At 40.5% G+C, this 13,265-nt stretch overlaps 1 protein-coding gene across 1 annotated transcript; it reads left to right on the plus strand.

Moving 5' to 3' along the window:
* The first annotated feature begins 1,903 nt into the window (after nucleotides 1-1,903).
* si:ch1073-13h15.3 (inactive all-trans-retinol 13,14-reductase) lies at nucleotides 1,904-9,018 on the plus strand. The gene is made up of 11 exons (XM_054752878.1): nucleotides 1,904-2,060; nucleotides 4,835-5,017; nucleotides 5,108-5,349; nucleotides 5,426-5,621; nucleotides 6,481-6,678; nucleotides 6,750-6,869; nucleotides 6,945-7,083; nucleotides 7,289-7,398; nucleotides 7,482-7,648; nucleotides 7,713-7,872; nucleotides 7,960-9,018. The coding sequence occupies exons 1-11, from the start codon at nucleotides 1,904-1,906 to the stop codon at nucleotides 8,127-8,129; spliced, it is 1,842 nt and encodes a 613-aa protein (XP_054608853.1). The 3' UTR covers nucleotides 8,130-9,018.
* Nucleotides 9,019-13,265: the final 4,247 nt, after the last annotated feature.

The following is a 13,265-nucleotide window of genomic DNA, read 5'->3' on the forward strand; positions in this document are numbered from 1 at the left end:
GATGCATTTTAATCCATCCATCCATTTTGCCATTGCCCATGCCAGCTGTCCTTCTGATATTTTTTGGGTCGGACACCAAAACTGATTATTACTGCGTAATGCAGTAGCCTGCTCGGGTCATTGAGATGCCAAGAAGTAAACTTCCCTCCTTTAATCAAATAGTCAGCTAGCTAATTCTGCAGAGCCGACCCTTCTGAGGAAGAAGATGGTGGGAAGAAAAGACATGGAGTACGCTGCAAAACCATGAATCACCAGAAGTCTCACTAATGGTAAGAAGTATTTTATTTATTATTGGATAGCTTCAGTATACCAATGTTATTAAAAAGAATGAATTCAGAGACTTATTATATTCTAAAATATTTTTTCTTGCTTAAAAATGCAAGCATTTAGTTGTATTCAATGTTAAAAAATATTACATGTCTCTCACAGAAATACATTTTAAAATATGTGGCTTTGATGGCTCTCTTAGCCAAAAAGGTTCCCGACCCCTGCTATAGAAGGTCTTTGACACACTTATTTTGGCAGCAGGTGCTTAAAAACAGCAGAGCACTCCTGTCATACAGAGGATCTTTGACCATGCTTTTTGCAGTAGGTCCTGAAAAACAGCAGAGCGCCCCTGTCATATAGAAGATCTTTGACCAGCCTTTTTGCAATAGATGACTAAAAACAGCAGAGCACTCCTGTCATATAGAGGATTGTTGACTAGCATTTTATTTGCAAAGGTTCTTAAAAACAGCAATAGTCCTGTTGTTTTTCCTCAGGAACACTGCTGCCGTATAGAACATCTTCGACTAGCATTTGGGCAGTAGGTACTTCAAAACGCCAGATTTCTTCCATCATATAGAGGATTTTTGACTAGCATTTTTTTTGCAATAGGTTTTTAAAAACAGCAGTAGTCCTTGCAGTAGGATCTTTGACCATCCTTTTTGCAGTAGATTCTCAAAAACAGCAGTGTCCTGCCATGTAGAGGATCTTTGACTACATTTTTGTTGCTGTCGATGCTTAAAAACAGCAGATTGCTTCTGTCATATAGAGGATCTTTGATGAGCTTTTTTTTTTTTTTACTGTAGGTGCTTAAAAACAGCAGATTGCTTTTTTGTCATATAGAGGATCTTTGAGTGGGTTTTTTGCAATAGATTCTGCAGTAGCCCAATCATATAAAGGATCTTTGACCAGTATATGATTAAAATCAGCTGTAATTCTGCCATACAGAAGATATTTAACTAGCATATGATCTTTAACTACTCTTCCTCATATTTATTGTTGTGGATGAAAAATGCTGCCTTTACAAAGGGTGATGATGATATGAAGCTCTGTTTTGATTGAAGTAGTAATTTAACAGTATATAAAGTGATTGAAAAGTGATTAAAGTGATGATAAATATGTCATTGGGTGTACAACAGTGCTTCCTTATTGTGCAGCGATATTATTTATTATTTGTGGTAAAGTTGAACGCTGAGTGTATAAAGTCTAGTCTGACTCACGCAGAATGTGTTGCTTATCTTAATTGCCTTATCAGATAAGCGGCATTGAGGGTAGAGCTAATCTAGCGTGCCGGGTCCTAAAATCATAACAAAATGTGTTGCAACTCTCCCAGGCATCAAGCTTAATAGTTAGAAATGTCTCTTTAAGGAAAAGTCAGGTATACAAATGATACAAATATGAAATGATCATCTGATCATTAAAAAAAGAAGCTATGTGTGAGCCATAACGGTGTAAAAGTCCTAAACAAAATACACGTCTTGTTATCTTTATTGCTTGTTGTGACATGAATGCGGTTACATGTGAAGCCCCCCCCCACTCGTGGGACCCATGGCTGCCATAAAAGGATCCTTCGGAGGGGACAAGCATTCACTTCACTTCAACTTGTTACCTCGTCACTGTGACGCTGCTGCACTTCTCAATGTGGCTCTTCATCTTCTTAGCGTGGCTGGTGATCTGGGCGGGAGGCACCTATTGGTACCTGTTTGGGAAGCCCAGTCCTTTCTCCTTGGACGCGGTCAGGCCTCCTGGGCCTCGAGAGTTTGACCAGAAGAAGAGGGACAAAGTCATCAAGCAAGGTATTACACATGTAATATGACAAAGTAAAGCAAATCAGTGGGTGTCAATAAAAAAATGAGCTGCGAGATGCAAGTGGCCCCCGGGCCGGACTTTGGACACGCCAATATTCTGCCTTTCCTGAGCTTGGTTATTAAATGTATGAATTTAACAGCAGTTTTATTATTGTGACGGTATCACACTGAGGGCTGTTTTGAATGCAATCAAACCTCAGTTTGCACACGCCCCAGTTTTCGTATGATTCGGTTTTCGTCTGGAAATTTTCATCTCGGTGTTTGTACGATATTGCACGTAACAAACTAGTCCGTTTGCCCTTTACTGTATTGTCCAGCAAAATCGAGTGCCCACACAAAGCACCCTACGCGTTGCTAACTCACCGTCTGTGCATTTTTAATTGAGTGTGACTGCTAAATAACCTGCCATGGGGCCAAAGAAAGGATGTACGGATTAGTTTGCATTGTTTTTTGCATGTAAAACTTGAATTATTCTCTATAAAATGTCTTTTTTGGTCATATTTGTGTCTGGAATTGGATTTACATTATTTCCAATGTGGAAAAACTGCTTCGGTGTTGGCACGTTTCGGTTAACAAAAGCCAAGTTACTAATGTGGTTTGGTTATTTAGCTATACCAGACTGACAAAGCATTACAAAGAAAACTTTCAGTGAGACGCAGTGCGCTAATCGACATTTAAAGGTGTCCAATCCTACATTTGCAACTTTTCATGCTTATATATACGTTTAAACCAGGGGTGTCCAAAGTGCAGCCCGGGCGCCATTTGTGGCCCACAGCTGTTTATTGTATTGGCCCGCAGCACATTCTAAAAATGTAATTTAACAAGAAAACTTTTTTTTAAATTAGCAAAAATGGAAGAATAAGCAGTAATTTTTCCAAAAATAAACTCAAAATATTATGTAAAAAAGTTGTAATCTAATAAGAAAAAGTCATAATTTGTACAAGAATAACATTCTGATATTATGAGGAATGATAAAATAATTTTAGTAGCAGAAAGTTGAAACATTCCAGAAAAAATACATTGTTTATTTAATGTCATAATCATAATAAAATAAAATTGTAATTTTTGGGAAATTCATTTGGGGGGAAAAGTCAAACTATTATGGGAATAAATCCCAATATTATGAGAAGAAAATTTACAAGAAGAAAGCTGAAATACTTGGAAAATAAAAAATAAAAAAAACCTCAGCAAGAATGGAAAAAACAGCTGTAATTTTATGAGAATAAAGTCAAAATATTAAGAGAAGTGGCAAAGTTGCATCCTTTCATTTTTCACGATGTGGACCTCACTGGAGACAGTTTGGACACCACTGGTTTAAAATGTTGGGGTCAGAGTTGACCCTAGACCCCATTTTTAAGCTTGGTTGGGGGAGCAGGCTGAGGAATCCAAGCGTTTCAGCCAAGAGGAGAAGAATGCAGATTTACCCTGTACACAACTTTATTATTTATCGAGTATTGTATTGAAATAAATGTACTATAGTGCCCCACTGGGATCCAGTATCATTTTAAAAGCCCCTGAAATGAAAGGATACAGTTAAACTGCATATTTTGGAGTGGACTTTTATTGTAGCCAGCCTAAGGCACACCTGCACCATGATCACGCTGTCTAATCAGCATCTTGATATGCCACAGCTGACTATCATGATGAAAGATCGCCAACACAGATTTATAAAAGATATTTGAGAGAGAAATGCCTTTTTGTGTATCTAGAAAAAGTTTTACATCTTTGAGTTTAGCTGAAAAATGGGCAAAACAAAAGTGTTGCGTTTATTCTTTTTTTTGTGTAAAATCATATTTGACTAAATCTTCATTAAATAACATTTAATATTTTATTTTAGATTATTATTGTTATGAATATTTGTAATAAATAATAGTAATAAATTCTATAAAATGTTATGTATATTATTTTTTTATTTTATATTTAAGAATTATATATATATATATATATATATATATATATATTGTATATATATATATATTGTATATATATATATATATACACACACACACACACACACACACAGTCATGGAAAAAATGATTACAGCTCCCTTATTTCTTCAGTTTCTTGTTCATTGTAATGCCTGACAAATATGACAATGACAACAAAAATAGCTCAAAAGAGTTACATTTTTTGGCAGTACAATGCTATAGCTATTCCTGTAAGAACTGAAGTGATTTTGGTTGCTATCAAGGTTGTTATCATCATTATATTTGTCCAAACAAATGTACCTTTAGTTGTACCAGGCATTAAAATGGATCAATAAACTGAAGAAACAAGGGCGATCTAAAGAAATAATGTTTCTTTGTGTTTCACATCAACACAAAAAGCTCAGAAAATATCCTGGCTTTTCATGGAAGACAATGTATTGGTACACGCAGTTAGCGTCCTGCTTGTGAGTGAACATTGCTCATATATATTTAAAACTACATTGAGGAAAATATTCTGTGTTTCTCATGCTCGCTCACTGCGCAAGACGGTTTTCAGTTGACCTATATCTGTTATCTAAATGACTCGTTAGCTAGGTCGCATCGAACTCGCGCGAATACGACGTTGTGTGTTTTACTTTAATTGAATTACGACTTTCCAGATACCGTCTAATAAGGTTTACAGCAGCAGGAAACCAGATAAAACTGCATCAACCTTCAAACTGTAACACACCGACAATTATGCAATTGCGATCAGGTTTTTTTTTTCTTTTTAACGATGTCTGGAATTGACTCGCTAGCCCATGTCTCCGCTTACATAACCCACGTTTGTGCAGGTTTCAGCCCCGACAAGGTTCCCCAGAACCTGGACGTCGTCGTGATTGGCAGCGGCATCGGCGGGCTGGCGGCGGGTGCTACACTGGCTAAGGCGGGCAAGAAGGTTCTGGTTCTAGAACAGCATGACCAGGCGGGAGGCTGCTGTCACACCTACGTGGAGAAAGGCTTTGAGTTTGATGTTGGTAGGCTAATGCTAATGCTAAGGACCAAGTCCAAATATGCCCTGGTCAGACCTTTGCTTTCCAGCGTTTGACCTGTGATGCGTCCTCCAGGCCTCCACTACATTGGTCAGCTCCATGAGAACAGCCTCCTCCGCATCATCTTTGACCAGCTGTCAGAGGGCCAGCTGGAGTTCCAGGAGCTGAACCAGCACTTTGATACCATCCAGATTGGCCTGGGGGACGACAAGCGGGAGTACAGCATCTTCTCGGGGAAAACGGAGATGAAGGCTCACCTCATGAAGCAATTTCCCGATGACAAGGAGGCCATCGAGACCTTCTTCCAGATCATGAAGGTAAAAACCTGTCGGCTAGTTCATCTCAAAGGAAACAATGTCCTCACTGTGGAGGACGCTCTGTACTGTCCAACAGGTCTCAGCCAAGAAGACTCACTACCTGGCGACCCTCAAGCTCATCCCACAGTGGCTGTCCTTGTTCCTGTTGAAGTCGGGAATCGCAGACCTGGTCTCGCCGGTTTTCCGCCTGTCTGGAACGTGTGCTACAGACTTGGTGAACACGCTGACCACCAACAAAGACCTCCATGTCATCTTTTCCTACCTATTCTATGGTACGACCTGGAAAGTTGGAAGCCGCCTCCACTTGGATACTGTTGCCAGTAACCAAAATATTTCCAGTGTCAGACAATATGACTCTCAATAGTAATATGACTCACCCTTGGACACTATATAGTATCAAACAATTAAAAAGTAAGAAAAATACTGTATGCCTGTTAGATGCTATACTCAGTGATAGATTGCTAGCATGTGCTCACTAGCTAATGAGCTACTTTTACTCTGGATAGATCCACAGGTTTAACAACACCATACTTAAATTTTTAAATTTTTATCCAAATCTTCCTTTGCATTTTTTGGAACAAAGCTCTCCATCTTGTGTGGATAACCATAATTACTTCTTAAAATAACAAAAAACATCAGGAAAACATGTTTTCCAACATCACCAAGTGAATGGCGGACCTATGGGAGACTGAGGCCTGATCTGTGCTGCTCTGTGATTGGTCAGTCCACGGGGGTGTGGCTTAAACTAAAGGCGGAAGTTGCCAACAAGTGTATCCATTAAGCTAACAACAACAAAGCTTTTTTCCCCGGCAACCTCCCGTTTTAATAGTTTCCTGTATTTCTTTACTTTCATTTTTAAAAAAGCAGACTTCCGGTCATATCGGCAATAGTCGACCAACATCCGCGTAATACATCCTGTAGCCGTAACAGCCAGCCCTTCAAAATAAAAGACACACGCCAGTACAATAACGCAGAGCACGGTTGCACCACAGGAGGCAGTCGGGACTTTATACCCGCACGCCCCGTTTTCTCTTTGAAAGATTAGAGTTTCCCTAATTTTCCCTTAGTTTTCGGGAACATTTCGCTTTTTTAATAATTGACGCGTGTGTTGTCTTGTGTTTTACATTTCAGGTGTGCCTCCAAAGGACTCCAGTATTCTGATCAACGCCCTCCTGGTTCATCACTACAAACGAGGTGCCTACTACCCCAAAGGTGGCGCTAGTGAGATCGCCTTCAACATCATCCGCACCATCCAGAAACATGGAGGAACCTGCTTGGTCAGAGCTCCTGTCTCACAGATCCTTGTCGACGACGAGGGGGCAGCTTACGGTAACAACCGGGACACTCTTTTGTCACAAAGCTGAGATCATTGTGGACTAAAGTCTTCATCGTGGTACCAGGGGTGAAGGTGAGGAAAGGTGGAGATGAAGTAGAGATCCACGCTCCTGTGGTGGTCTCAAACTGCGGCATCTTCACCACCTTCCAGAAACTTCTCCCTCCTGAGATCCAAGTCAAGCCAGGTGAGATCCAAAAAAACTGAACTTGTTTCTACATGAATACTTTATGTTGATTGTGAACTTTTATCTGCTTTCCAGACATCCAGGAGAGGCTGAACATGATGAAGCACGGCAGAGGTTCGTTTTTGGTCTTTTCTGGTTTCGATGGTACTGAGGAGGACCTGGGTCTAGTGTCCACCAACTTTTGGCTCTTCAAAAACAACGACATGGACAAATCGTGCGTACAGAAACTGTTAATGTTACTTGTTGAAATGCTGGGTGACCACAAGGGGGTGCTGTTGTACAGGAAAAGCGCCAAAAAGCTACTCTTAGCACAGGGTCTACCATGGCCGCCTGTAGTTCCTGTTGTGTCCTCTAGATAGAGCAAAAACCCAGCAATGACTGCCCGAATGAGCCCCATTTTACTTCTGTCCTTGTTTTAGGATGGAGGACTTTTTTGCACTGAGCAAAGAGGAAGCACCGGACAACATACCCATGATGTTCATCACAATGCCGTCGTCCAAAGACCCAGAAGCCAAAATAAGACACCCTGGTACGAAACAACATTAACATTAGTGATGATGGGACATTTTGTGAAGACATTTTCACACCAAACACATGCACTGACGTCCACAGGGAAGTCTTGTATGACCATACTGACGATGGTGAAGTATGAATGGTTTGAGGAGTGGAAGGACACCACCGTCCGCAAGCGGGGCGATGGCTACTTCAACTACAAAATGAGATTTGCCAACAAACTCTTTGACTGGGCCTGTCAGTTGTTCCCAAACATCAGAAACAAGGTGAGTCGCCAGCTTCTTCATTGTTGTCCTTTCTTTACGATGATTGGGATTGTTTGTCCTCCAGCTGGTCTTCCAGGACGTGGCCACCCCGCTGACCAACATGCACTACCTGGGCGCTCAGCGAGGCGCCATGTACTCGGCCGAGCACAACCTGGAGCGTTTCCAAGCAGAGGCGGTGGCGAGGAACCGGTGTCACACTCCTGTCAAGAACCTCTACATCTCTGGTAAACACGTAAACACCACCCTAGCGTTAACATTAGCATTAGCACGTGAGCACAGTTGACTGATTAAGAGCTTTCTGTGTCTCCCAGGCCAAGACGTGTTCAGCTGCGGCATCGCCGGGGCGCTGCACGGCGGTATCCTGTGCGCCTCGGCCGTGTTGGACCGCATCGTCTACATCGACTTGCTCCTCATCAAGAAGAAGCTGAAGAGGCAGAAGGCCAAGGAGCTGTCCCTGCTGGCTCGGAAGAAGTTGCAGTGAGCGAACGCTCACTCAGAACGGACTCTTTGTCGGTGTCTTGGAAGACTTTCGTTGGATCGCTGGATGAGCGAAGGCGAAGTTGTGGACGCTAGCACGACATTCCCAACTGTTTTTACACGTATAATACCAAAACGTTAGCTAAACTGTAAAAAAAAAAAAAGGCAGGAAATTATACAAGAAAATTAAATACCAGAAAAATAAACCAAATCCGGGTACGGTAGATACCTGCAAATGGCGAAAAATTGTGAGTCAGTGACACGCCCGTGAAAAACTCACTGCTCGCTTGATGTTGGCATTCTCCTTGGATTTTGGATCAACATTTGTAATAAAAGTGTGCGTCGTAATTTTTAGATTAGATTCAGCTCCAGAACCCTCCCCTTCTCTCTTCGATTGCCACTGTCCAACCCCACACACTTATGAAACACATTTCAAGTAGAAAATATATAGCTACTCACCAATAACGAATGACAAGATGGAATGGGAGTCACGGTGTAGCCTTTAGCCTGGTCGTCAGGCTAGCAGGCGAGAGAGACACGTGTCTACATAATCCATACTGCCTGTTGACATTCCAGTAACAACTTGCCATCACGGATGAACCTGTGCTCACCTCAAGTTTTGAGGCTGGATTGGCTGTGGAAGCTAGTGCCAATGTAGCCGAACAAACAGGTAGCCGCCATCTTGCGCCGATGTCACGTCCTTACGTCGTGGTTGAAACAGAGAGGCTCTCAAATGAGAGTGAAGATGTCCCCTGAGATGCAACTGGTCAAAGAGCACTGCAGTTTCTCTTGGATTTGGTGGATTTATTAAAGGATAAGTGTACTTTTTCGGGGGGAATTTTGCCTGTAATCCACAATCCTTATGCGAGACATGAACACACACGTCTTTCTCCTTTCCGTACGTCCTGAAGATATAAAAACAGATAAAAAGAGGCAGCTAAGAATGCACATAATGAGACGCCTATAATGCCTTCTGATAAAACTTCCGAAAAGCGCAAACAATGCTCCATTTACATCATGTGACCTGCATGACCTGCAAGCTACAGCGACATTGTTGTTATTATTAACATCGTTACGACCAAGAACTACATTAAGACTCGGCTCGTTTGAGAACGTCACATCACGGACATACTGCATGACATCAGTACAACATCACATAGACTCACACATGAGTTCCATCCATCCATCCATTTTCTATACCGCTTCTCCTCTTTTAGGGTCGCAGGGGCATGCTGGAGCCTATCCCAGCTGACTTCGGGCAACAGGCAGGGTACACCCTGGACTGGTCGCCAGCCAATGGCAGGGCACACATAGACAAACAACCATTCACACTCACATTCATACCTATGGACAATTTAGAGTCGCCAATAAACCTAACATGCATGTTTTTAGAAGGTGGGAGGAATCTGGAGTACCCGGAGAAAACCCACGCACACACGGGGAGAACATGCAAACTCCACACGGAAATGCCCAACGAAGAATCTAACCCAGGTCTTCCCGATCTCCAGGCTGCTACTGTGTTGGCCAACATGCTAACCACTAGACCACCGTACGGCCCACATGAGTTCCTTGTTGTTCTTTTTTTTACTTCCTGTTTTGAGCCGGTGGCTATTGTCTCATCAATGTAACATTACTGAGACCTAGTCAACGCAACGTCTTTGAATGCGCCTTCCGAAAATGCTTAATTTCATCAAATAAAAAATAAGTTAATTAATTGATAAAAATACAAAGAATTATTTTTATAAATTGAATATTTTCAGACCATACAAGAACTGTTTACGACCTAAATACATTTTTTTAAACCTTTTTAGAGCACTCTATACGTGAAATAACTCGTAATAATCATCTTTACACTTCTATTTCCCAACATAGTAGACATAATAAGAGAAAATATGATAAACAGGACATAAATGACATAATATAGGCTCACGCTTGTTAACATTAAGAGAGTTCCGTCTTGCTCTTTTTTTTACTCCCTGTTGTGGCTATTGTCTCCTCAATGTAACATTACTGACACCATGTGGCCGGTGTACAATACTACATATGAATGCATCTTCTGAATGCCTCATATTTGTGTTGTAGGCCAAAAAACGGCTTAAATTTGCATTGTTTTTACTAATAATTATTCATAAATGGAATATTTTCATAGCTAGAGCATAGAAAACCTGTCTGGCGTAGTGACATCTCGCCACACCACACCGGCTAGCTACTAGCTGGCTAGCAGCTAGCTTCACCACACATTCGCTCACAACACCGTTCCTTTCTATGTTGCTACGTGAAACAATGCACCCAGGAAGGAAGTTCTGCTAGTGCTTAAAATGAGCAAAATACTATACAAAATACTAAGTATTCCATGTTATCATGAACAACATATTCACAGCATGGACAGGAAACCATAAAACCTCGTTGGAGCTTATTGGAGGTGTTTTAATAGCCCACTTTCTAGGTGGAATAGGTGTGTCCCATTGCGTGCATTAATTAGCTGCCTCTATTCACCCGTTTTTATATCTTTAGTATGCACAGAAAAGAGAAAGACCGTGTATTTGTGTCTCACGTCAGAGTTGTGGATGATGGGCAAAATTCCCCGAAAATTAAACTTTTCCTTTTACTGTGGCAGTGTCATGACAAAGTCAGATATTATAAGTCTTGCTTTTCCTGCCTCAGCACACCACTATGGTACGTTCAAGGACCGGCGGACAAAGTGTGAAATCTCATCGTTTGAGGAAAAGACACTATTGGTTAAGCATAAAGACATAAACATGCACCGTAAAAACTGTGGGCTTTTTAACTGTAGTACATGTGTGCTGTACATTTGACCTGTATTATCACGTATTTATAAATTATTACTGACTTGGGGTGAATGAAATGCGTTTTCTGCGGGAAAAAAAGGCCTATTTTTGGAAAAAAAAAAACAATAAAAGCATAATTTTTTAACGAAAATCTGAGATTATGAGAGGATCCACTGTATTCGTAGCAGCTAGATGTTCCTAAACAGAGAAATTTGCTAATTTTATTATTAAAATATGCTGCAACTGTCTTCTGTGACAGTTTTTCCATTTAATTTATTTAGCGGAAAATCATTTGACATTTTGAACACTGTAACATTCTTCCTATTGGTCAGGGTGACATGGCTTGGGAGTTAGAGTTGTTGTTTCACCAACCCAATGGTTGCTGGTTCGGTCCTTGATCCTGCTGTAACCGTTCACCTTATTTACACATTCAGCCTGCATTTTTTACTTTCCACCATTTCACATTCTGCCCTAAAGTTTTTTTAGTCTGCTAAAAACGAATGGACAAATGAAATGGTGCAACCTACTGGTGAAAAATAATGTCATATTTTCCAATACTGAAGGATTTCACTTATTCTCATGGCTCAGGCGATAGATTGGTCGTCTCCCCACCCAGATGACTGCTGGTTCGATCCTCTGTAGGACATGTAGGCTAGCTCTCAGGACTCATTCAATATTTTCTGTGACATTTTTTCTATTGAAAATGAATGGACAGTTTGAATGTCGCCCCCTATTGGTGGAAATTGATTTGACATTTAACATCACATGTAAGATTCTGCGTATTCTGTACACGGTGGCATAGCTCAGGTGGTTTATTTTTGACGTATTTATTAGACAAATGTTCTTTTATGCTTCCCGGCTGACAGTATGTAAGCTGTGTTTTATTATTATTATTAAAAATGTGTAACGATGTTGTGTTTGTGTTGTACACGTTTAAATGACTGTACATTTCAAGAGCGCCAAACACTTTTTGCTGCCGTTTCATTCATTTTTAATGGGGGTACCAAATATGGTTCCGTGCCACCTTGTTAACACCTGTGTGGCGTTCCCACCTGAGTCGCCCTGACCCGACGTCTCAACCCGCCAATGTTTGCTTAACCGCCCAAATCAAACATTTAGAGGGAAACCTCACACTTCCTGCACTAAGTGAACATTTCCTCAGTAAACTTCAGCGCCGAGGGGTCCGAGGAGATGAATGCCCCCTCTGTCCCGACCAGTTGACGGGGCGCCAGCGCGCCTCTCCGCGTGCAGGCCCAGATATAAGCAGCGCTCACTCCAGCGCTGTGCCCTCGTAGCGCACTGCGAAAAAGACTTTCAACACGGAAGCGAGTGACTTTGATTGACTTTGCTTGTCTGGAAGCTCGGCAGCTGACCAACATGTAATTACGTACCACGGCGGGCTAAAGAACCCGAAAATAGACATCGGCTGCAACGCTGCGACTTGCTGCTCCACAGAGGAATCTCTTTTTGTTGCCTTGCTTTGTTTAGCTGCTGTGTTTTTTGTTGAAACAAAGGCAGCATACACCGTCTGCAAGTTAATAATGAAGGGCGCCATTTTCATTTTTTCAGTTGTAAACAGGCTAAAAGAAGGAGTTATAACAGTGAGGGCCACATGGTGAAAAATGAAAGGATGCAAAGGATGCATGTGAAAAAGCCAATTGTTCATATCAACTTCACTCTATAGTCTTTTTTCCCATTTTCGCTGTCTTTATATTTCAACGTTTTATATTTCAACTTTCTTTCCAAATAATCTTTGTAAATTTTCTTTTCATAATATTAGGTCTTTATTCCCATAATATTTTGACTTTATTCCCATACCATTATCCCCAATTTAATTTTCCAAAAATGACAACTTTATTTTGTTTTGTTTGGTTTTCATAATATTTTGACTTTTAAATATTTTTTTGGTAAATGCTTTCTTCTTTAATATTTCAAAATTATTTATTTATTTTTCCTCATAATAATAAATAGTTTATTGTCGTAAAATTGCAACTTTTTTTTCTCGTTAGAATACAACTTTTTTCTCATAATATTTTGACTTTATTCTGGTAAAATTACAGCTGTTTTCTGCTGTTATTGTTTTTTGTTTTTTTTTAAACTACTTTCTTTTTTTCCAAAATTTTCTTTTTGAAATTATGACTTTACTCTGACATTATAACTTTTTCCGCAACCTAATATTCCAAAAATGACAACTTAATTTTGTTTTGTTTGTTTCTCATAATACTACGACTTTAAAAAACTTATTTTTTTCTTTAATATTTCAACGCTATGCTATTAAAATGACATAATTTTTCCTCATAATATTACAAGTTTATTCTTGTAGAATTTTGACTTTTTTTCTTGTTAGAATA

Source organism: Dunckerocampus dactyliophorus, chromosome 15 (assembly GCF_027744805.1).
Source record: "Dunckerocampus dactyliophorus isolate RoL2022-P2 chromosome 15, RoL_Ddac_1.1, whole genome shotgun sequence".
Lineage (NCBI taxonomy): Eukaryota > Metazoa > Chordata > Actinopteri > Syngnathiformes > Syngnathidae > Dunckerocampus > Dunckerocampus dactyliophorus.